The sequence below is a fragment of the Mytilus edulis genome, chromosome 5, assembly GCF_963676685.1.
Source record: "Mytilus edulis chromosome 5, xbMytEdul2.2, whole genome shotgun sequence".
NCBI lineage: Eukaryota > Metazoa > Mollusca > Bivalvia > Mytilida > Mytilidae > Mytilus > Mytilus edulis.
In genome coordinates, this window is record NC_092348.1 from 2,051,390 (window position 1) to 2,075,509 (window position 24,120).

Below are 24,120 nucleotides of genomic sequence, written 5' to 3' on the forward strand. Positions count from 1 at the left end.
AATGAAAATAAAGAAAATCTGACTGCAAAAAAAAATGTTGAGTATGGTGAGCACTAGCAATTGTCTGAGTATGCACAACTGTCTGAGTATGCACAACTGTCAGAGTATTGGTTACCTTTTAGCTTATTATGGTTTAAAAAAATATCAGTCAAAATTTGCATTTTACCCCTTTGTTTTTTGTTTAGTCGTATCGACCATCTTTGTTCGCAGATGGAGTCATGAGACACGTTTAAAACTAGAAACTTCAAAGATGATTGTGCCCTTGTTACTGGTAAAATTTTACTTGCTTGAAGATCTTCACTACTGATCAGCTTGCTTATTTAAGGTTTTTTTCTATTTTAAACCTAATTTATTGTACTCTCAATTGTATAAAATATCTGCAGCATTACAGTTTTTGCATTCTATTATAATGTTTGTCTTATAATAGCTAGGTCACACATTCACGGATTTGACGCCGGATTGGCTACGGATAGGATCCGGCATGATTCGTGACAATCTGTAGATATCCGTTTTGTTGCCTGGTCATACGTTGTAGTACTTGTATATCCTTGACAATTTTTGCACATGCGCAAAGTTTGACCACGGATCAAGCAACACGAAGTAACTCCTTACTAGAGATGACCAGGATATTGACGAACGAACGTACGAAAGCGTAACTCGACGAATCTTACGAAGCGGGAGCGGCAGTTTATACGTATACATATTAATGAATTGATCCAACATAAAATCATCGAAGTGAAAGAAATTGCATGGTTCTGCATGTAGTGTAAAGAAATATTACCTGTTTATATGCTTAATCCAATCATTAATAATCTAATGTTTGCTTCAATAGAAAAAGGTGCACTGGATATTCCAGACTCGGTTTAAAATTTGAGGTCCCAAAAGCGTTTTTTTAAGGGGGGGGGGGTTAAAAGGGTGAAAGCATAGATATCAAAGTTTACCATATTGATATAAGTTATTTTTAATTTTAAATCTTGTTTTCTTTTCCGATTTTTTTTCTATCTTTGTTGGCTGATGTCCCCAGACAAGCCAGATTAGGCTGATTACAAAGATTCATTCTTATCAATCAAAGAAATAAGTTCCTAAAAGGGGTGCTACAAAAATAGAGATTGAAGTTTATTACTAGTGTATTTGGTACTTTTGATAATCAAAGTGCAGTTGCATATCTTATTGTTATTACATTTTCCCCACATTTAATAAGTTTATTCATTATAATTGCAAATTTGCTGGAGTCTTGTATGTCGTACACTTTCACTGAACTAGTGCATACTTTTAATGAGGGGCCAGCTCAGGCCCACCTCCGAAAGAGAGATTTCTAGCGGAGTTGAAGACCTTTTGTGGCCTTCTGCTGTTATCTGCTCTTTGCTCGGGTTGTTGTCTTTTTGTCATATTCCCCATTTCCATTCTGAATTTTATTTAAAGATAATTTTTGCTGATTTTATTTTGTAACAGCGGTTCAGGTTTTTGCCTAATAGTGAAAGGAGAATCAGTAAATCACAATAAGGCTTGCAATATCAAGGGACCATTTTGATTTTTTTTGTATTGTTATTTTGTGATAATTTAACAGAATAACAGCCGATTGCATTGAGTGTGTAGGTAAAGGTAGAATCTTTGGTTATCTTGCTTGTAAGCTTAACAATAAAGTCATTATTATGTTACATGTGGGTATACTACCCTCCTTTTATTATGGGTCAAGTACGGCCTTCAACACGGAGCCTTGGCTATAATGTATAGTTTTTTTTATCATCAGCTTGATGAGATAAAAAAAACCTATTAAGAAATATATATTGTTTTTGCAATAATAATGTTGTTCCAACATGAATAGTGAACTAAGAAATTGTAACAGAGTTTACGTTGGTAGCACTAGTAGTTAAGGTTCCACTAAAGTCAAAATATAGGACACTTCATAAACATCTAAACTTTGCCTGTATTTTTCAACCTATAAGGAATAAAGTCATAAACTATGAGAACATATGTTCATTTAAACATACTTTATATATACACATTGTGTAAATTGTAAATAAACTTGAAATTGTTATGTTGTGGCCAAACCGGTTCTTGGGGTGAACACTAAATTTTCAAAAAAATCTGCAGGCAAGACGACTAAATTTGCTTAAAATTGGTATGGATGAATACTGTCACATGTAATGCAGGGCAAGCGGATGCTGATTTGTCACATACATATGTTTTAATGGCATATTTGTCCAATTTCTGTATTGTACCTTCGATATTCGTTCACTTAGATACATGAAATTAACTGAAACTCGAAAATCAATACATTTTATAAAAAATCAACATCCGCCTGCCCTGCATTACATGTAATAGTATTCGTTCATACCAATTTTAAGCAAATTAAGTCGTCTTGCAGGCCTCCAGATTTTTTTGAAAACTTATTGTTCACCCCAAGAACCGGTTTGGCCACAACATAACAATTTCAAGTTTATTTACAATTTATACAGTGTGTATATGTAAAGTATGTTTAAATGAACATATGTTCTCATAGTTTATGACTTTATTCCTTATAGGTTGAAAAATACAGGCAAAGTTTAGATGTTTATGAAGTGTCCTATATTTTGACTTTAGTGGAACCTTAAGCTAACATACGAAGTAGTGATAGGTAACTTGTAAAAACATGGACAATCTGATATTTAATCAATAAGAATTACACCAAAAAAATCAGTTAAAAGAACATACATGTACTGCCCCTCCTTCCTCCTTTTAAATTTTTTTTTTGAACGGGTTAAAAAACGATATATTTTTTTATATATTAACTGATCGATGAGATTACATATAAGACTTGAATACCCAATTAAAACGATAGATAAAGAAACGTTCACACAACATCACATTTACATATTGTTTCAGAGCATCTTAATTATGCATTCATATCTGTATGAGTATAGTAAAAGTTGTCGGTGCACTCGAATACTCCTGTGCGTGATGTACATTTTATCGTGCGTTCAACAATAACAAAACCTACAGGTATATACGTCTTTTATCGATAAATCATGAAAATCCTTTAGAATTGGTTTATTTGACGCATTTCTCTCTTTTATCGTGATTGCATCCGAATACAATTCAAACATATTAACCATAACATAACAAAACCTTTTGGTTTTAAGTACGTTGTAAACATGCAATTACCGCTCCTAATACGTTCGTTCGTCGAGATAGGTTCGTTCGTCAATATCCTGGTCATCTCTACTAAACCGTATCAGACCGTACTGATCCGTGTTAGTCCATATCAAAACCGTATATATCCGTACTTGTTCGTAGGCCAGAATGATTTATACGGCGTTTTTCGGAGAACTGTGCACTAGTACGGTTACATCAGGTATTGGCAAGGATACAATCCGATTTGTAACTAATGTTTCACGGAATGGCACGATTTCATTACGTTGCAATACCGAAAGCTAGGTATAAGCCAGGGTTTTGAAAGTCTAATAGGTTTGATAGGTTACAACACGACAGAATACGTAATACTGAGATTCTTTTATTTTTGTTGGTACCAATTTTCATGGTTTGCAAAAAACCTTGCATTTTTGTAGATAATTGACTACGTGATTATTCAAAATTCTGGATATAACTTTATAGAAATTTGTTTTTCGTTGTTCGCCTGAGGCAAGAAAACGCATGAAACCCACATAACTCACGAATAATAATGAATCAGCAGTAATACCTATGCAATGAGGACAAATTGACATAAGGCTTGAGTATAAGTAGTCCAAAATCATAGGGCCCTACTTATTCAGTCTTTTGAATTTAAGGTATTCATAATGATAATCCCATATGAATAATCAACAACTTAGTTTGAAATCAATTTACTGCAATTGGATATTGATCTGGCATAAAATGACAGGACAGGGTCGAGATACTTGATGACAGAGGTGATAGGAGGCTGAATTATGGTTAACTAGGGACTGACATCTCTATCCATGATCAAATTGAGCTCCCTATAACTGACATGTATGCGGAAAATTCAGCTACATTTAAGAACTTTGAAAGAATAGTCCTAAATATGTTTCAAGAACTTAAAATGTCGTAGGTCCGAGGATTCTGAATAACACCACATAGTACAGATAGACAGATAAATAATTCATTTAACACAAAACGCAAAAATAAAAAGATAAGAATGACATTTAAGGGAAATAAGTTCAAGGGATTTGTTGTAATGTCATGCTTACCATTCATTTCTTGATTATTATGTTTGCTTAAGTTTATATCTAGCTTTTGTCATTTTATTGTCATTTTAAGTACATACATATATTTTGAGCAAAGCCAAGAGAACATATATATATAACATATTAACTTTAATCCCAACTTATAACACCTTCTATAAATGTTACTACGCTAAAGGTTATAAACTTTTCAGACAAATAAAGATAGATAAAATTACAGTATTGCAACAAAAGATTACGACAATAAACGTATGGACATGTTAATGTCTTTAAAAAAACGCACAGGGTGTCAGAAAAAAGACACGGGTCGGCTAATATAGTATATATTATATATTATTTTAGGCCCAGACAAAGTGTCACTACCAACAGTCATATCCACTGGTGAGTTGTTTGTTTACTTTATAAACAATACTTTATTCTGTTATAACTTATATGATGATAACATAGTAGTAGATATCTAACATAATTTTTTTCTATTTATCTATCCTGACATCGTAATTCACTAATTCATAACCACAATAACGCCCTTTTATGGATATAGAGAATTCCATGCATTTCTTGCCTTTCGAAAGAGTGTATTTGCTTATTCCAGCTACAACATTTTATAGTAATAATTAGATTACAATGAGTGTGTACTTCATTTCATAGAATGCAATTTTTACTTTACAAGAGAAATACACATAGTAATGTGTATTTCATAGCCAGTTCAGAAGATTAACCCCCAGAAAATCAAGATTCTGCAAAGTAGTGTCCTATGTATTTTTAAAAACTTTTATTTTTCAACCCTGAATACAACTATTCCCCAAAAAAAACGAATAGATTTGCAGATAAATCATGTATATCAGTCTTTATCTGATACTTTTGTATTCAAAACACATCTGCTGTATTATGATAACAAATAAAAAAACTGAAAGTACTTAAATTTGCCTGTGTTTTAATCATATAAGATATGTGCTTTCTATTTCATAAATAGTAAAAATTGACTCAAAATATTCTGAAATTGAACATGATTTATCTGCAAATCTATTCGTTTTTTATTGGAAGCCTCTATCCCTTGAGATGCCAAATCTGACAACCCGAGCGACACTTTATATTTTGATGAAAAACTAGTTTTAAAACCAATTAATTTTAAGTATGAAGCTGGTATTTGGTAAAATTCCATAATGGGAATTCAATTCTATATAAATGATGCAGAGGGAAGTCGTCTAAAGTAGTTTTTATCCAGAAATTTGCATACGAAGCCTCAAAATCTGCAAAACGGAAAACTAGGGAGAGGTGTTTGAGAAAACAGAGCAATGAAAACAACTGATTTTGCTTGCAGGAAATAGATTGTGTTTCAGTTCCTTCCGTGCAGTACATTATATGGTACTAAGAATTCTAAATAACGAAATTTTGATACTTGAACTTACTTTGATAATTTTTCTTCGCTTCGCAATTGCCACCCCGTGTCAAACATCGCCGACACCCCGCATGTGGCGTTCTACACGGTGAATTGTAATAATGTATAAATGTTTTGTATCCTTGACTTCCTATTTGCTACTTTGACTATATGCCTTTTAGTGCTTCTATGTTTGTTAGTTATTATAGAGAGTAAGATTGTAACACAATGTTTTTGTGATTTTACTTTTCTGCTTTATTTTATATTGACTTCTGTACCCCGTAGTTCAGTTACATTTTTAGCCACTAAATGTATGTGTTTATTATTTGTTCGCATATCGCTGTCAACATAACATAATCTTAAACGACTGTCATACAAGTGAAAGGTTTAGCCATAAAACCAGGTTTAATTCATAATTGTCTACGTAAGAAAACGCATCTATTAAGTCAGGAATATGACAGTTGTTGTCCATTCGTTTGATGTGTTTTATCTTTTGATTTTTACACTTCCGTTTTGCATTATCCTTGGAGTTAAGTATTTTTGTGATTTTACGTTTTATATTAGTTATAAAACAACTCTTCTACTGCACTCATTTTGCAGTTGATTTATTTTATAGGTATTTAAATGATGCGCCATGAAATGTGCAAGCGGTCTATAGGTAAAAGGTAAATGTTGTTGTGACAGAAATTTGACATTATTGTTCTCAGAAAACTGATGTTATTTGCACGTTCACTTCATGAATTGGAGATGCGTATTACATAATTATAATCAAAGTATCTAGGTTTGGTATAAGGTACTTAATATAACCATGCAGACTATGATAATATCATTTTCTTTGTAAGGTTCTGGTTGTCTGTATAAAGGTTCGATTTATCACCAAGGAGACAACTGGGAAGATGGATGTGTCTACAACTGTACCTGTGATGATGAACAAAGTGGACATTTTTCATGTCAGGCTCTGTAAGTTGTTAGATATGCAGCACAAAATATTTATGCAGTTTCCTTTTTAATGACATGAGTTGCAAACAATAAAATAACAAAAATACCACTGTTAGTGAAATTCAAACCGGAAACTACTTCATAAAATGACAAAAGCTAAAGAAAAAAAACACATCTAACAAATAAATAACAACTTTCATATTTTGTCCCAATTGGGGTTGACATTATTAATGTTTAAACATATTTCTCCTTTGACATTTTGTTTTAAATGAAACCTGCTCCTTTTATCATAATTTTTTTCTCCGTTAATAAGCTCCTTTAATTGTTTTATGTTTCTCCGTTATTTATATTTGAGTATCTCAATTAATTGTTATAGAAAACTTGATATTCACTAAATTATCGTGCTTTATGCTTTAGTTGTCCCTATAGCTTAGAATGGAAAATTTATTTGATTTACTATAAAATTGAACTGGAATATGTGAACTTTAACTGTATGATGTATGACTGTATGATGTATGATAAATCATAGACTAAATATAAAAAATGCTGATGTGTTTTTCATTATAAAATGTGGAATTGGTGGTCAACCTCTCAAACAAGACAGTTGTCTCATTGGCACTCACACCACATCTTCCTATATCTATAAACAACAAAAATACAATGTTCGTTAACAATTACCTACGCAACATATTTTTGACTTGCTTCAGGGCTTACATTATGTATAAAATAGTGAATTAAACCTGCTTTTATAGCTAGCTAAACCCTCCACTTGTATGACAGTCGTAATGAATTCCTTAACATTGATTACAAGGCGTGAAAAAATCCATCAGAGACAATAGGTTAAAACGGCAAAAATTTTAGGACAGATAGCAACATTGTATTATAATTTTAATCATTATACAAACATGTACATGTGTAAAATTGAAGGGCAATAGTTTAAAATTGACTGTAGCACAATAACACAATGGCAAGACTCATGAGTACTAAACCACGTCATATGCATTTTTTAAAGCTTTCTTGGGCCTTGTGTACTATGTTTTGTCTGTTTGTCTTTTTCTTTTTTAGCCATGGCGTTTTCAGTTATTTTATATTTATGAGTTTAACTGTGTCTTTGGTATCTTTCGTCCTGCTATTAATAGTATACATTGACAAAATAAGAAAAATGTAGCACGTAGTTAAGATGATAAATACATTTAGTACTTATAATCTGCGTTTCAAGAAATTTATCATTGGTGAGGTATTGAATGGAAATAGTTATCAACAATAACAATAGATAATGGCAACAGTAGTACACCGCTGTTTGAAACTCATATCGATTGAGAAAATATACAAATTTCCAGAAAATTAAATATCGTAACTTATGTTTTAGTTGTCCAGTGTATGACCATTTACCTAACATATGTAAAGTGGTTATACCAAATGGTCAATGTTGTGGTCATGTCGAATGTAGTCCCGTCAGACCCCTCCCTACAGCTCCAGGTAAGTACAATTAACATATTGCTTTCAATTGCGGAAAAATATAGGTCTAAACCGCTTTGTTTGAAGCTTATCTGATAATAATATAATGGAAACGCCAATAAGAACAATAAGGAATCAAACCCAGGCTTCAGTGCTCTCTCGTGTAAGGCAGAATTGCTTTAGAAATAAAGTTATTTCCATCAGCGGATTCGGGGTTAGGTAGCTCGTCAAAATCGACAAAACTAATTCCATCGGCAGAATTTCATGATCGGGCGAATGAAATAAATATTGATCTGCATAAAAGCAGTTGTTTTCGTGTGAGAAATTATGAGAAATGTTCTACCAGTATACGAATACCCTGTCCGAAGCAATGACGTTTGGAATAAATTATCCAATACTTCGGGAATATATCCGAGTTAAATGTATGGAACAATGAAAGGTCAACATAAGGTCTTACCTAGTACTCTTAGGGTACAAGTTGGGGATGCCAGTGATAATACAGATAATTATTAATTATAATCGTCTAACGGAAGATTAAAGAAAGATTCGGACATACGCCGATAAAAAAAATGTATGTGACAGAGGCTTAACTGAGAAAGAGAAACCCGGAAGAATCTTTGATAGATTTCGGTGAAGTTTTAAATCTTTTAAAAATAAATATACGTACCTGTGTGAACTGTATTATAAGTTGCTCAAGGTGAGTTTTATTATAATTTATGTTGTGGCACACACACTGAACCGTTGAAGTTAAGGGCTATGAGGGGGCTGTGTAACAATTTTCAATAATTACATGCATCAGTGGGTTTTTCCATCATGGTATAATTAGATTTCCTATTCTCATTAACAGTTATAAAGTTATTTCTTGCAATCTATGTTTATCTGCTTCAATCAGATTGTACTTGTTCAATGTCAAATTAATCATGTTAACCAGCTGGTGCCCATTGCTATTGTTGTACAGGTGTCTCGGTTGCATTTAGTTCCTGGCTCCTGCAATTTAGCTCCTGTTCAGAGTCATTTAACCATATTGTAATCCGGTTACTAGAGTGGTATAAAAAAGAGAAATAGTTGTAGAGAAGGGGAGACAATTTTTGCACAAGACGCGTGTACTTTCGATTTACGATTACATTTGTAACATACCCAACTATATCAGTCCTATTTAGGACCGATAACTATGTCAATCAATATTGTCGGGTATACAATGTTGTTGAAATCAGAGCAATAGTAGTATATGTCTCTGTGGAAATATATACAAAAACAATTTGTGTACACAAGTTAATCTTAAATTTATTGAATGCCTGAATTTTGCTATAAGTATTAAATAAAAAAAATAATAAAAGCATATGCAATGAACATGATGAAATCTCGTTTAATTTTCTATGAAATAAAAAAAATCTATTTAGATTAAAATTAAATCAGAATATTATTTAAATAATTATGGAAACATAAATATTTAGTTATTTTTTTAAGCAAAAACATTTTTTTCAAAGAATTTTTTATGATATTCATCTTTTCTTAAAGTTTATTTTGATACATACTTCTTCTGATTTGACACGGGAAGAGAAAATATTTCTTGTTTTTTCATGCATATTCGTTTTTTAAAGTTCCTAAATATTAAAAAAAAAAATGATTTCCAACTTATTGATAACTTCCGATCATTTCAAATTTCAGTGAGTTAATTCAATAACTGATTTGCTAAATACAGAAGAATAGCAGATTAAATTAGCCTGACTTTTTTGTTATAGTTTAAATATTAAGTTGCAATTACATAATTGAACTTTTATCTTAATTTGAGATTAAGGTTGTGTTGATCTGTAATAACCTTGAATAATTTATCAGTATAGATTCGACCATCCGATATTTTCAAAAAGACGTTCAACTTAGACCGATAGAGACTGTTGTGATTTAAAATAATGTGCACACTTACTGGTTTATTTAAATCGATTCAAATTAGATCATTAAAAAATGCTAGTGCGAACGGGGTCTTACGAACAGGGTATATGTTTAACCTAGAAATTGGTAAACACGTTCTAATAGGTATAGTTTATGCCATTAGCTACCATCAAAAACAAAAAGAAACGTTTAAAAAGGTGCTACGTATCGCAGACTGATAAAAAACGAATACAGAACAAATCAGTAACAGGGTATCATTCAAACTAAGAAACAGATACATACGGGCTAATTAAATACTTTGACCGTACGAGCCAATATAGCTAACACCGGTACAAGAAAAGTAACAATTTTATTTCAAAAAGGTTCTCCGTAAAAGAAACGTATAATAAAAGAAAAAGGCACGAATGAGTAGCAGGGTTGCAGTTGAACTCTTAAACTGGTACATATGCACTTATTTCAGAGGCAAGAAAAGAAAAGAAAGAAAAGCATTTAAAAGATTCAACGTATAAAAAGGAGATAAGGCACGTAGAAGTAGCGAAAAAAGTAGCAGGGTATCAGTCGACCGCTATAATGAGTACATTCTCGCTTCCAGGGTTATGTCACCATGACGAACCAATGAATAACAGGAGAGATTAAAAAGGAAACAAAAAACACATTTAAAGGAAGCAATACATTAACTTCGTACTTTATTTGTTTTTTTTTTAAAACTTTTTGGGATTCGAGCGTCACTGATGAGTCTTTTGTAGACGAAACGGGTGTCTGGCGTATGTACTTAATTTAGTCCTGTTATATATGGTGAGTTTATTTAAAAGCGAATCCGTCACAGAGAATCAATCGAGCGCTAAATCGGATACATTCACACTGACAGGGTAATTTCACCTCCTCCAAACAATATCTTACCTTTGATAAAACAAGGTATTTAAAGGGGGCAACCTAATGGAACCTGCAAAAAGGGAACAAATGAGGAATATGTAACCAGAAGTAATGAATAAGATATAAAGAATAAGAAATATGTAACTAACTTGATGTAGTAATGTCATGAAATTAAGAAAAACTACAACTTCAGGTATATATACTAGTATAAACATGGTCTTTTTCTTCTGTTTAGATGGAGGCTGTTTTTACAAGGGACAATATTACGGTTGCAGTGAAACAATTATTGATGATTGTAAATACAAATGTGAATTTGTTCCAGCAAATCTAGGATTCTATAGATGTAAAGAATTGTAAGTTTTATAGATTACATTTCATAAGTTTGTAATGTGAATGGGGAGTGTGATGGAGAAGCAAACTTTTATACAGTATAAAGAGTGACTTTAATATGTTTATAGCATTTTTACTATTCTATGCTATTATATTTGAATGTGTTGAATGTAAGTGACGTACAAAATAAAGTACCTACAGAAGGAGAAGATGTAATTCATACGTATATGGACCTATAATGGGTCACTTATTTTTAAATTAATTGTTATTTGGATGGAGAGTTGTCTCATTTGCACTCACACCACGTCTTCCTATATATGTAGATGTATATATATGTGACTATATAAGATGATATATCTAACGCTTATTTATCGCAATTAGTTAAGTGAGGAATAGTATAGTGTTATTACCTGACTGTTTTTGTATTGGCAATGGTATAGATTCCAGGTTTGCTGTATTGGCCTCGAGACCGGAATCCGACAACCAGTTGGTGATTTTAAAGAAATTTTACAGTTTTTGGTTATTATCTTGAATATTATTCTGGTTAAAAAATCAACACGAAAATAATGAAAACAGGTTAATATTAAAAAACAAAAAAAAAAGCATTTTGATTTTTCTATGTATTCAATTGTTATGTTGTTTTACATTGTTTTGTCAGACTTTCGTAATGTTAATGATTTCGTGTTGTGTGGACGGAAAGTGGTTCAACTGATTTTTTTCATCTTTGTCATAACTTTTGCATTGAGACAGCAAAGCTTGTATGCACTTAGTAATTTACATTGATAGTCGGTTGAAAACAAAAGTTAACGACAAAAGAGAAATAATTTTAGATTCCAAATTGTGAACCATCCATTTCTATGTATAAACAATCCAGCAGCGCCTGCATACGGAGAATTTATATCCAAATTGATACGATATTCCAGGGTTGTTTTTTCCTATCATTATTTCCTTGATAGAAGGTTGCCACTCACATGAAAGCTATAAATCCAAGAGTACCAAACGGTTATTTTGAAATCATCTATCTATAAATTTCACGGACCCCATCACGAGTTGGTTGTTCTTTATGGAATTTCCGTTTCACCGATGATCATGATGATAGCGGATATGTTCTTTTTCAATTTCGTGATCGTTTCACGAATGTGACCCACAGACTTATTACCGTCTCAAACTTCCAGTGAGGTGAGATTGTTTTGTTATTCTGTGTGTAAGGCCTCACTGTTAATTTGAGATGAATTACAGTCATAAAATCTTTGAAATATGTATGGTTTGTTTTGGCTATGCATATACAAATCAATAGTAAAAAAGACAAAGTCAATAATTTGTATATTAATGATTTATTTATATTGAACTGTTCCATGTTTTCTCCCTATCAATTTTTGTCTTTACAATCGAAAAACAAAAAAAAAAGTAGAAAAACTACGAGTCTGAAGTAATGATGTATAAAATAAAATAATTGCTTGTATGATTGCCAATATGAAAACTGATTTATTGACAGCAATTCTTTGTTGTTCTGCGATAATGTTTTTATTGTGATAAGTAATTAAGAACAAGTTGTATATTTTGCAGATGTTATAAATGGGATCTGCCTGCATCGTGTACACTCCGTGAACCTGCTCAAGGAAAGTGTTGTAAAACACCCAGTTGCCCTCCTTGGATCAGTATAGAATATCCAAGAGGATATAAGGAAGAATAGTGACAGAAAAAAAGATCGAAGAAAGCTTTAGTAACAAACTTTTTTTTAGAAATGAAGCGTCAAGACAATGAATTATACAGACAAAATAAACATTATGAATAGATATTGACTCATACTGACATAATAAACATTAAAAATATATACTGATTCACACAGACATAGCACAAATTATAAATAGATGCTGTGGTTATAGAAATCAAGGATTTTCATCTACATCGCGAACAAATACTAGTAAGTCAACATCATGTCATCATTAAGACGGTGTACTTATCCTAAGTCTTATAACTGAAATAAACGATCTCATTAAGCAATGTATCAGTGTATCGTAACAAACAAAAGGGCGAAAGATACCAGAGGGACATTTCAACTCAAAGATCGAAAATAAATTGACAACGCCATGACCAAAAGCAGAAAACAGACACACAGACACACAATAGTACACAAGACACGACAAAGAAAACTAAAAACTAAGCCATACTAACCCACAAATAAGTGCGGATGATCTCAAGTGCTCCGGAAAGGTTAGCAGATCCTGCTCCACATGTGGCGTCCATTGTGTTGCGGATGTTAATACACTACCGGTAAAAAGTTTAATTAGGTAGGTCACATTCGTAAAAAAAGAATGGGATTGAAATTATGAGATTAAGAAAATATACGATATCATCTATGAAACTCATATTCCGTAACGGTCGACCAGCTCGTTATGGTGTCCGTAAAATTTACGAAGGAGTGATTTCAACTTCACCATTTGTAACTCTTGGTATAACATAAGCATAAAATCAATAAATTCTAAGGAAAATCAAACGGTAAGTGTATTGAATCCCGACACTAGGTTCACACATACAATAGTATATTGCAAGGTTCATGTTCGGAACCATATCAAAATATATTGGTTTCAATTATGTCCTGCAATTATTATATCACATACTCTATAATTATGTTTATAAAGAAATAGATTCCTTCTGATAAAAAAATTGTCAAGTTTGTATTATATATGCTATTTATAAATTTTATATGTTTGCATTTAAAATAAAACAAAACCCAACGTCCACGGCTTCCCTCTTCATCTTATTTTAATTGTCTACACAAAAAAAAACTTAAACAAGCGAAACAATTAAAAAAAAATTAGAAAATCAAATTTGCACAGAAGTTATAATCAGTGGTCTTCTAAAACGCATTGGGAAAGACTATTCGTCGAGCAAACACACCACAATACACTCCCAAAATTCATTTTGAGGAAAATGTAAATAAAAAAAAAAACAATCGGGGTTTTAGTTCAAAAAATATCTTTGTTGTAATGACAAATCACTCGACAGTTGACCCAGTATCCCTTTGAATTAGTCACCAAATCACCAGGGAAATCATCCAGCGGATTTATGTTTAGAAGTTATAATTGTGGATTTATTTACTTTCGTGGGTACCAATTTTCGTAAATTAAGGAAAACTTAAGTGAATATTCAATGTCCTGATTTAGCAGAAGTCTACATAAAATTTTATTTCGTGGTTCACCCGTCCAAACGAAATCCTTGATTATTTAACGAAAAAGTATCATCAAGATAACGGTAAGTGTTGTTGAATTTATTTATTAAATGTAATTTCGACGCGTCTTTACTGAGTTTAGTCATTAACTGTGATTCGTAACCGTACAAAAACAAGCCTGCTATTAAAGAGGCATAATTAGTGCCCATTGGGATACCTACGACCTGTCGATAAATTTTGTTGCCGGAACGTACATAAATATTATCAAGGAGAACATTAACAACTTCATTATCTCATTACACCTCCAGTAAGTATATCTAACATATTCACCATTCTCATTAGAGAAGAAGGCTTTACATGAGTAACAGTAAATAGATTTGCATTCAGCTTTACCAAACGGTCCAGAAAGTATAGCCAACTCCGTGAAAGGAATCAGAGCTTTGCATGAGGGAGATACATTCCTTAAATTATGTTAATCAGTTAATGATTCAAATGCTCAATGACGCACCAGGTTCTTCAGTAGCATATGAGCAGTTAATGATCCATATGCTCAATGACGCACCAGGTTCTTCAGTAGCATATGAGCAGTTAATGATCCATATGCTCAATGATTAACCATGGTTCTACAGTAGTTAAACAGTTAATGCTCCACATGCTCCACGGACAACCCAGGTTCTACAGTAGTTAAACAGTTAATGCTCCACATGCTCCACTGTCAACCTAGGTTCTACAGTAAGTGAAGCAGGTAATGCTCCAAATGCTCCACGGTCAACCCAGGTTCTACAGTAAGTTAAGCAGGTAATGTTCTACATACTACACGGTAAACTAAAACTTTTCAGTAGAATATGCAGTAAATGCTCCTCGCTTTCCGCGTTAAACTCAGGTACTTCAGTAAAATCATTGAGAACATTCTAATGTGCATCGTGTCACATGATTATGGATAGTTTTGGCACTTCTCGAGTATTTACGTTTATCCCTCCAATAACTTGAATTTCTTGCTGTGAGTGACAAAACTGGTGTCACAAGATTATGGGTAGTTTTGACAAGAGTGTTGCTATAGTTTATGTGTTCAGTATTGTATTTTGTGAATTGTTATGTCAATGTCTGTGTTGTCTCTATCGGTTAAAGTCAATTATTGTTCATTGTTTTTTCATTTTAACCTTAATACATGTATCATGATTATGGTTAGAAAATTTAAAATGGATTTTAATTCTGGTAATTACGTGTGTAAGAGTGGGAAAATATTCAAATCCCCTTTTCTTACAACAGGAATTGCATCAGTATTATTTGAATTCATAAATTAAACATGTTTATCATTGATTTGTGTCAACTGCAAAATGCACAAAAATTAAAATTTAAAACGGTTTGTTTGTTCAAGCCTTTAATGGTGATCTTGTATGGAAACAGACAAATGAAAACTTTAAAACGTTGGCTTCAGAACAATGATTATTCATTTAGACAGTTTTTTTATCTGGATAAAATTAACAGTTGGACTAGTGTATGTGGACTCTAGGATTATTTTATGCCACTATTAGAGAAATCTATAGAAATCTTAATAAAAAGAAAAATCACAAAAATACTGAACTTCGAGGATAATTCAAAACGGAAAGTCCCCTTTTCAAATGGCAAAATCAAATGATGAAAAACATTAACGAATGCACAACTGTCATTTTCCTGACTTGGTACAGGCATTTTCAAACGTAGAAAATGGCAAACAGACAGTGAGATTATATGAGCAGTATAGTATGATCGTAGAGAGTGTACTTGTTTCCATATCCGGAAAAACTTTATCACGCTGGTATCAATCCTCACAACATGGCCTATTTACATAATTCTCAGCTGTCAGAATGATAAGTAAAGTCGAACAGGAAGTTGAACTATGAATTTTCAACTATATATGTAAGGTCTCTTGAAAAAATATCATTTCATAATTGATTTTTGAAGGATGGATTGCAAATTGTTTGTCATCATTTTTCAATTATTTGCTGTTGCAGCTACGACTTCAGGTTTGTTACTTTGATTTGTTTTTTCTCAATCTATCTATGAGAGTTGAACAACGTTATACCACAGTTGCAACATATATGCATAGGACTACTAACACAAAGGTTCCTGGTTCGATCCCTGGGGAGAAAGTTTCAGGGACTGAATTTTCAGCTCTCCCGTGACACTATTGCGAGTATGGTCTTAGGGAAACTATGATAATCCGTCGGAAGGGGATGAAAAATGACTGACTCGTGTTAAGAGAGAGTCATAACTCTTGCACGTAAAAGACACTCTTGTAGATTTCAAAAATGAGTAGGCTAATGTCGCTACAAGGCAGCACTCGCACCCGCAAAGTTGAAAGGGATTAACATAAGTTGCAGAAACTTGTTTCTTAATCCACTATAAATAAATGTTTAAACTTATATTTATGTTGGTAATGAAAAATATCCATACATTTTATTTTGATGTGGCAAAACAAATCAAATAAATACACGAAAAAGACGTACATACGACGACAAGATAATTTCACATTTTTTATGTTTTTACTCATTCATGCAGCTGTATTACTTAACCTATACATTTTGTTTTTCAAGAAAAAATCATTGGAATGTAATCATTTTACATAACTATTTTTATAATATAAAACAATATGTAAAATTGTTCTAAGGATTTTAAAGGCAAGTTAGTGCGTATAGACAAGCCTTTAAGTGAAAGGTGCACATGACTGTCTTTATTGATAAGATAAAGAGTAGTTATAATGTCTTTGTTGAAATTGTTTGGTTTTTTATTAAAGTTTTGAAATCGTTTTTAACAAAAAATATGTACCTCACTATTGCATAGCTTTTTTTTTGTCTGGGGTTAGGTTTTCGTTTTAATCAGCATTCAAACGTCAGTAAAGTGTTTGTATTATAATTATTATTTTGGCCTCGTCTATCAATGAAGGGACATCGGTCGACGAAATTCACACTTAGTGAAAATCAAAAAGTACCATTTTTTTGTTAGACTTCGTTATACAATGTTATACTGCTGCCAGTTAAATTTTTACAATAATACAATTGTTGGGACGTACGTCTATTGATTGATCGTGGTGTCTATTTCCGAAGCAATTTTTCCTTAATTGTGCGGTGACATGAACTTACGAAAATATATATTCAATAGTTACCTTTGTATGCTTAATTTCATAAAACTTGAATTTGCCAATTTACTTATTTCTGTTCATTAATGAAATTAATTTAAATACTTATCATCATTTTTAATAATTTCTTTTATATTCAGCATGTATGTATGATTGACATCAACACATCGACAAAACCTCTCGGCTACCAATGGGTTGCAAGAAAGATGCAAATGAATATATGTTGCACATCGGTACAAATAAAAAAACTTTCACCTTTATATATACATGTACATTATAGATAATCCTTTGATAACTATAATAGTAGTTGGTAGCCGCCAGGTTTAGATGATGAGTTTTGCTGTAAATAAATCAACATTAATTCCAAGATTAAAGTTTGTTCTTACGCCAGCCCCGCGTTTCGTCTACAAAAGACTCATCAGTGACGCTCGAATCAAAGAAAGTCAAAAAGGCCAAATAAAGTACAAAGGGAAAAAGCATGGAGGCTCAAAATTCCTAAAAGTTTTGCCATATACAGCTAAGGTAATCTATCCCTGAGGTAGAAACGCCTTAGTATTTAAAAAACTTAAAAATGTTTTGTAAGCAGTTAATTTATAAATATGACCATATCAAAAATAATTCATGTCACCACAGAAGTGCTAGTAACTTGCTGGTGATACCCTCGGGGAGTTAAAACTCCACCAGCAGTAGAGTCAACAAACTTTCTGTTGAAAAAGTCCTCCTCAACAAACAGTTTGAATAATTTTACCATTACTAGCTATAGTCATCACTCAAAATTAACCTTGTAACGAAAATAAAGAACATAACAGCATGACTTTATGGGTCAATGTTATCAGATCTCACATGATAATGAATTAAAGTAACTTTGCCATATGTCATGATAGTTATCAAAGGTACCAGGATTATAATTTAGTACGCCAAACGCGCGTTTCGTCTACATAAGACTCATCAGTGACGCTCATATCAAAATATTTATAAAGCCAAACAAGTACGAAGTTGAAGAGCATTGAGGATCCAAAATTCCAAAAAGTTGTGCCAAATACAGCTAAGGTTATCTATCCCTGGGATAAGAAAAGCCTTAGTTTTTCGAAAAATTCAAACTTTTGTAACCAGTAAATTTATAAAAATGACCACATAATTGATATTCATGTCAACACCGAAGTGCTGACTACTGGGCTGGTGATACCCTCGGGGACGAAACGTCCACCAGCAGTGGCATCGACCCAGTGGTGTAAATAGTTATCAAAGGTACCAGGATTATAATTTAGTACGCCAGACGCGCGTTTCGTCTACATAAGAAATTTCATGAAATTAATGAAAGTTATATATAAACTCATCATAGATACCAGGACTAAATTTAGTATATACGCCAGACGCGCGTTTCGTCTACAAAAAACTCATCAGTGTCGCTCGAATCCAAAAAAGTTAAAAAGGCCAAATAAAGTACGAAGTTGAAGTACCACTGCTTAATTAGTTATGTACCAGTATTTACATTGTATTTTCCTCTTTGTAGTAAATGGCTGTTATTACAAATAACGATTGTATGGTCAAGGAGATATGTTTATAGATATAGGAAGATGTGGTGTGAGTGCCAATGAGACAACTCTCCATACAAATAACAATTTAAAAAGTAAACCATTATAGGTTAAAGTACGGCCTTCAACACGGAGCCTTAGCTCACACCGAACAACAAGCTATAAAGGGCCCCAAAATTACTAGTGTAAAACCATTCAAACGGGAAAACCAACGGTCTAATCTATATAAACAAAACGAGAAACGAGAAACACGTATATATTACATAAACAAACGACAACTACTGTACATCAGATTCCTGACTTAGGACAGGTGCAAACATTTGCAGCGGGATTAAACGTTTTAATGGATCCAAACCTTCTCCCTTTTTCTGAAACAATAGCATAACATCACAACAAAGAAAAACATACGATAAAATATCAATTGGCAGACTTAACTCAATCAAAAAACGTATGATTAAACAATGAACGAATAAATTTGATCTGCGATATCTGAATACAAATGCACAGTTAATTAAATATTAGAGACAAACATTCATGACCAAAAAGCTAACAAACAAATTCAAAAACAGGACATGACTGAGAAATATTTAACCAATCAATGTTCACTTTAGAAAAAAACCGGTTTTTTTATAATCTTGAAGTTTATACAAATGTTGTAAGAATAAGTGAAGATATTACAAATAATCAAAGCTGGTGTACAGACAAGATCCGTATAAATAAAAAATGACAAAAAAGCATTATAAACAGTATCAACAGGTCGAATTAACAAGAAAATACGATTTGAGAGTACTCGCAGTTACTGACAGCTAGTTAAAAGCCAAAACCAATTAATAATAAAAAATCATGCATCAGAGACTAAAATCGACTAAAACACATCACAGGGATTTAGTATTTTAACGTCATTAATAGTCAAAGAAGACATGACTTGTGCAATGCCAAAAATAAATGTATCGACAGGTAGTAGTATAGTGAAGAGCGACTTCTATAGAAATAAAAGTTAACGTGTCTGTGTCTCTATACATCTCGCCTCAAAAGATACTGAAATTTAGTTATGTTTTAATTTGCTAGTGACAATATCAATATTAGTGCCAATGTGACCTATATTCAGAGATCTTATTACAATATCGGTACGATAACCCTTACTTATAAGTTTGTTTAAAGGTTCGATGAGTTTACAAGGATCACATAGTGATTTCCTCGCTTTAAGTACAATATTACCATAAAATTTAGGATGTGAAATACCATTTTTAATAAGCTTTCTACAGGTATAGCCAAATTTACTAATCAAATCTTTGTATCTATGAAAGAATTTAGTAAAAGTTTTAAGTAATTTATGGTATCGAAATCCCTGACACAACAATTTACCAGTGATGCATTGATTACGTTCGTTAAAATCTATGACATCAGAACACACACGGGCAAACCGAACGAGTTGCGATATATAAACACCGTATGATGGAGCCAAAGGCACATCGCCGTCTAAAAAAGGAAAATTAACAATAGGAAATGAAAAATCGTCTCTTTTGTCGTAAATTTTAGTGTGAAGTTTCCCGTTTGAAATTGAAATGTCTAAATCTAGAAAAGGACAACTGTTGCTGTTTATGTTAGATTTAGTTAAAGTAAGTTCGTTTGGGTAAATTTCTGAAGTATATTTAGAGAACTCTGGATTATTCAACGAAAAAATATCATCCAGATAACGGTAGGTATTTTTGAATGTATCAACCAAATGTAACAATGATGGGTCTTTACTGAGTTTGGTCATAAACTGAGATTCATAGCAATATAGAAATAAATCTGCTATTAAAGGGGCACAGTTGGTGCCCATAGGAATACCTACTACCTGACGATACACTTTATCGCCGAAACGTACATAAATGTTATCAAGCAGAAAGTTTAAAGCTTCAATCATATCCTCACATTTCCAGTAAGTGTATCTAGCATACTTTCCCTTTTCGTTACAGAAAAAGGCCTTAAACGAGTTGCAGCAAATAAAGTTACAATGAGATTTTTCAAAAGACCATTTTATCAAATACAAAAACTTTGTCTTTATAAGATTGTGTGGAAGTGTAGTGTACAGAGTAGAAAAATCATAACTGTCAACAGAATTGTAAGGACCATTGAAAGCTTGTATTTTATCTAAAACCTCTAAAGAATTTTTAACACTCCAAAAATAATTAATACCATTATTTTCATAAGCTTTATTACAAAAGTTAATAACCAGTTCTTTGATAGTAGTAAGGGAGGTGGTTAGAAGCACTGATAGATTAGTAGTAGAACACTTACTGGAAGCGGAGATGAAACGGAATTTAAATGGTTTTTTGTGTAATTTCGGTAACCAGTACATGGTAGGGACTTTCAAATGTTCGGAAGATGCTTTAAGCTGGGCAGTGGCAGTGGTATGCTTGTTAACGATTTGACTCTCTGTGGTGCGCACTGACCTGAATGTAGAGGAATTGATAATTTCGTTTTGAAGAACTTTCGTGTAGTATATGCGTCACACCACCACTACATTATTTGCTGCCTTGTCTGCCGGTACGAACACAAACCGCTCTGCGAGTACCTTGAGTTTGTTTTTTATTCTAGAAATGGGTATATCATGGTTTATGTTTAGTTATGTCATTAAATTAACAAAGGTTATTTACTACATGGCATTTTCTTCTGTTTAGTAAGAGCCTGTTTTTACAAACACCATATGTATCGTCAGGGAGACAAATGGGTTGATGGTTGTGAATACAAATGTGAATGTCTTCAAGCTAACATAGGATACTATAGATGTAAATATCTGTAAGTTTTATAGATTGTATTATACTTATAGGTTTTAATGTGATGTAAATATTTGTAAGTTTCATAGATTATATTATACTTATAGGTTTTAATGTAATGTAAATATTTGTAAGTGTTATAGATTATATTCTACTCATAGGTTTTTAATGTGATTGGAGAGTGTGAGTGAGAAAGGGCATATCAACTTTTATACAGTATGATACCGGATATAAAATTAAATGAGAACCAAAATTGAGAATGGAAATGGGAGCTTTAATTTGAACACTAATTTGATGGATGGCCACACGCATTCAAGGCACATACCACATGGAACTCTATCTAAAAATAGGTTTTTCAGAATTGGTCTCGTGGTTTTACCTCATCAAGTAATAGGATAACCACATCAAAGAATGACATGACCACATCAAAGAATGACAAGTCCACATCAAATAATGAAACAAACACATCAAGTAGTGTAAAATCGTCAAATTTTGAAACATCATTACGTAATTTTAAAACCATTAAAGAATTAGACAATAGACAAATCATCATTACGAAATAACAAAACCACATCATGTAGTGAAACAACTACATTACGTTAAGTCACATACACATCAAGTTATGTTAAAACCACATTGACTAATGATACAACCATATTAAATAATGGGGTTTCACATCGAGTAATGACAAAACCATATTGAGTAATGACAAAACTATATCAAGTCAATACGCAACCATATCGTGTAATATCGAAATATCATTAAGTAATGACTATTCCAAATTGAGTAATATTAAAACATCATTACGTAATGTCAAAACCATATTAAGTAAAGACAAACTATCATTAAGAAATAATAATACAGCATAAAGTAATATCAGACTTCCACATAAGACAGCTGTGGCGTTCCATAATTGTTCTATGATGTTTTTATTGTGATAAGTAATGAAGAACAAGTTGTTTATTTTGCAGATGTTATAAATGGGATCTGCCTCCATCGTGTACACTCCACGAACCTGCTCCAGGAAAGTGTTGTAAAACACCAAGTTGTCATGAGCCATGGAACACTATACAATTTCCAGAAGGATATAAGGAAGAATAGTGTCAGAAAAAAAAATCTTCAGTAACCAACTTTTTCTTTAAAATAAAGTGTCTAGACAATGAATCGTACAGCATAATACACATTATATATACTGATTAATACACGTGATACAGACATATCAAACTTCACTGCGCAAACATATACTGTGGATTCATTTATCATCGTGGGTATCAATTTTCGTGGATCGAGGAAAACTTTTTCTTGTATATTTCTGCATGTCAAACCTATAGAAAATTTGTAATTTGTTGAACTTTTTAATTCGTGCTTCTACTGTTCCGTTTATTTCGTCATGAAGACAGCTAGCTTATTCAAAGTCTTATTACTAAGATAGACTGTCTCACTGAGCCATGTAACAGTCTAGTATGTTAACAAAGAGGGGTTTACTGGTATTAGAACAATCAGAAGCTTGCTTATTATCACTTGGCCATATACTTAATTATGAGTTGTCTTATATTGATAATACATTTATATCACTTGTGGTCCTGGTATTAGAACAATCAGTAGCTTGATAATCAACATTTGGTCATCTTCTTAAATAGGAGTTGTCTAATATTGATAATACATTTATATCACTTGTGGCCCTGGTATTAGAACAATCAGTGGCTTGCTTATTAAATGTAACACTTGGTCATCTTCTTAAATAGGAGTTGTCTAATATTGGTAATACATTTATATAACTTGTGGCCCTGATATTAGAACAATCGGTGGCTTGCTTATTAACACTTGGTCATCTACTTCAATATGAATGGTCTTATAGTGATAATAAATTTAATCACTTTTGGTCTTGGAATTAGAACAATCAGTGGTTGCTTATTAACACACGGTCATCTACTTAAATATGAATGGTCTTATATTGATAATACATTTATATCACTTGTGGTCCTTGAATTAGAACAATAAATGGCTTGCTTATTAACACTTGGTCATCTACTTTAAATATGAATGGTCTTATATTGATAATACATGTATACCACTTGTGGTCCTGGAATTAGAACAATCAGTGGCTTGCTTATTAACACTTGGTCATCTACTATAGTATGAACGGTCTTATATTGATAATACATTTATATCACTTGTGGTCCTGGAATTAGAACAATCAGAGGCTTGCTTATTAACACTTTGTTATCTATTTACGAATAAGTTTTCTAATTATGGAAACTAGGACAATGTTCTGCATTTATTAGGGAAATCATAACAAAAAATAAAACATTCTACACGGAATGTCACAAGGCAATTGGCAAATCAATTATGAAAGCACATCAACTGAATGGACGGACATCTGTCATATTCCTTATTTTCAAATGTAGAAAATGGCGAATAGACAGTAAGTTTATATTGGGATAGGACAGTAGTATAACACTTGGTCATCTACTTTAAATTCATATA

At 32.4% G+C, this 24,120-nt stretch overlaps 1 protein-coding gene and 1 long non-coding RNA gene across 2 annotated transcripts in view; both read left to right on the forward strand.

Annotated features, from left to right (window-relative positions):
- The window catches only part of LOC139522751 (uncharacterized), a 32,948-nt gene extending 20,070 nt beyond the window's left edge, over nt 1–12,878 (forward strand). The window contains exons 5-9 of the mRNA XM_071316257.1: nt 4,521–4,559; nt 6,399–6,516; nt 7,865–7,974; nt 10,952–11,069; nt 12,613–12,878. Of these exons, the coding sequence (XP_071172358.1) occupies nt 4,521–4,559; nt 6,399–6,516; nt 7,865–7,974; nt 10,952–11,069; nt 12,613–12,739 (512 nt within the window). The 3' untranslated portion in view covers nt 12,740–12,878. The remainder of the gene's footprint in view (nt 1–4,520; nt 4,560–6,398; nt 6,517–7,864; nt 7,975–10,951; nt 11,070–12,612) is intronic.
- Nucleotides 12,879–16,065: 3,187 nt separating this feature from the next.
- Nucleotides 16,066–22,797, forward strand: LOC139522754 (uncharacterized). The gene is made up of 3 exons (XR_011664485.1): nt 16,066–16,224; nt 21,538–21,655; nt 22,605–22,797. It is a non-coding gene; the product is annotated as an uncharacterized lncRNA (long non-coding RNA).
- Nucleotides 22,798–24,120: the final 1,323 nt, after the last annotated feature.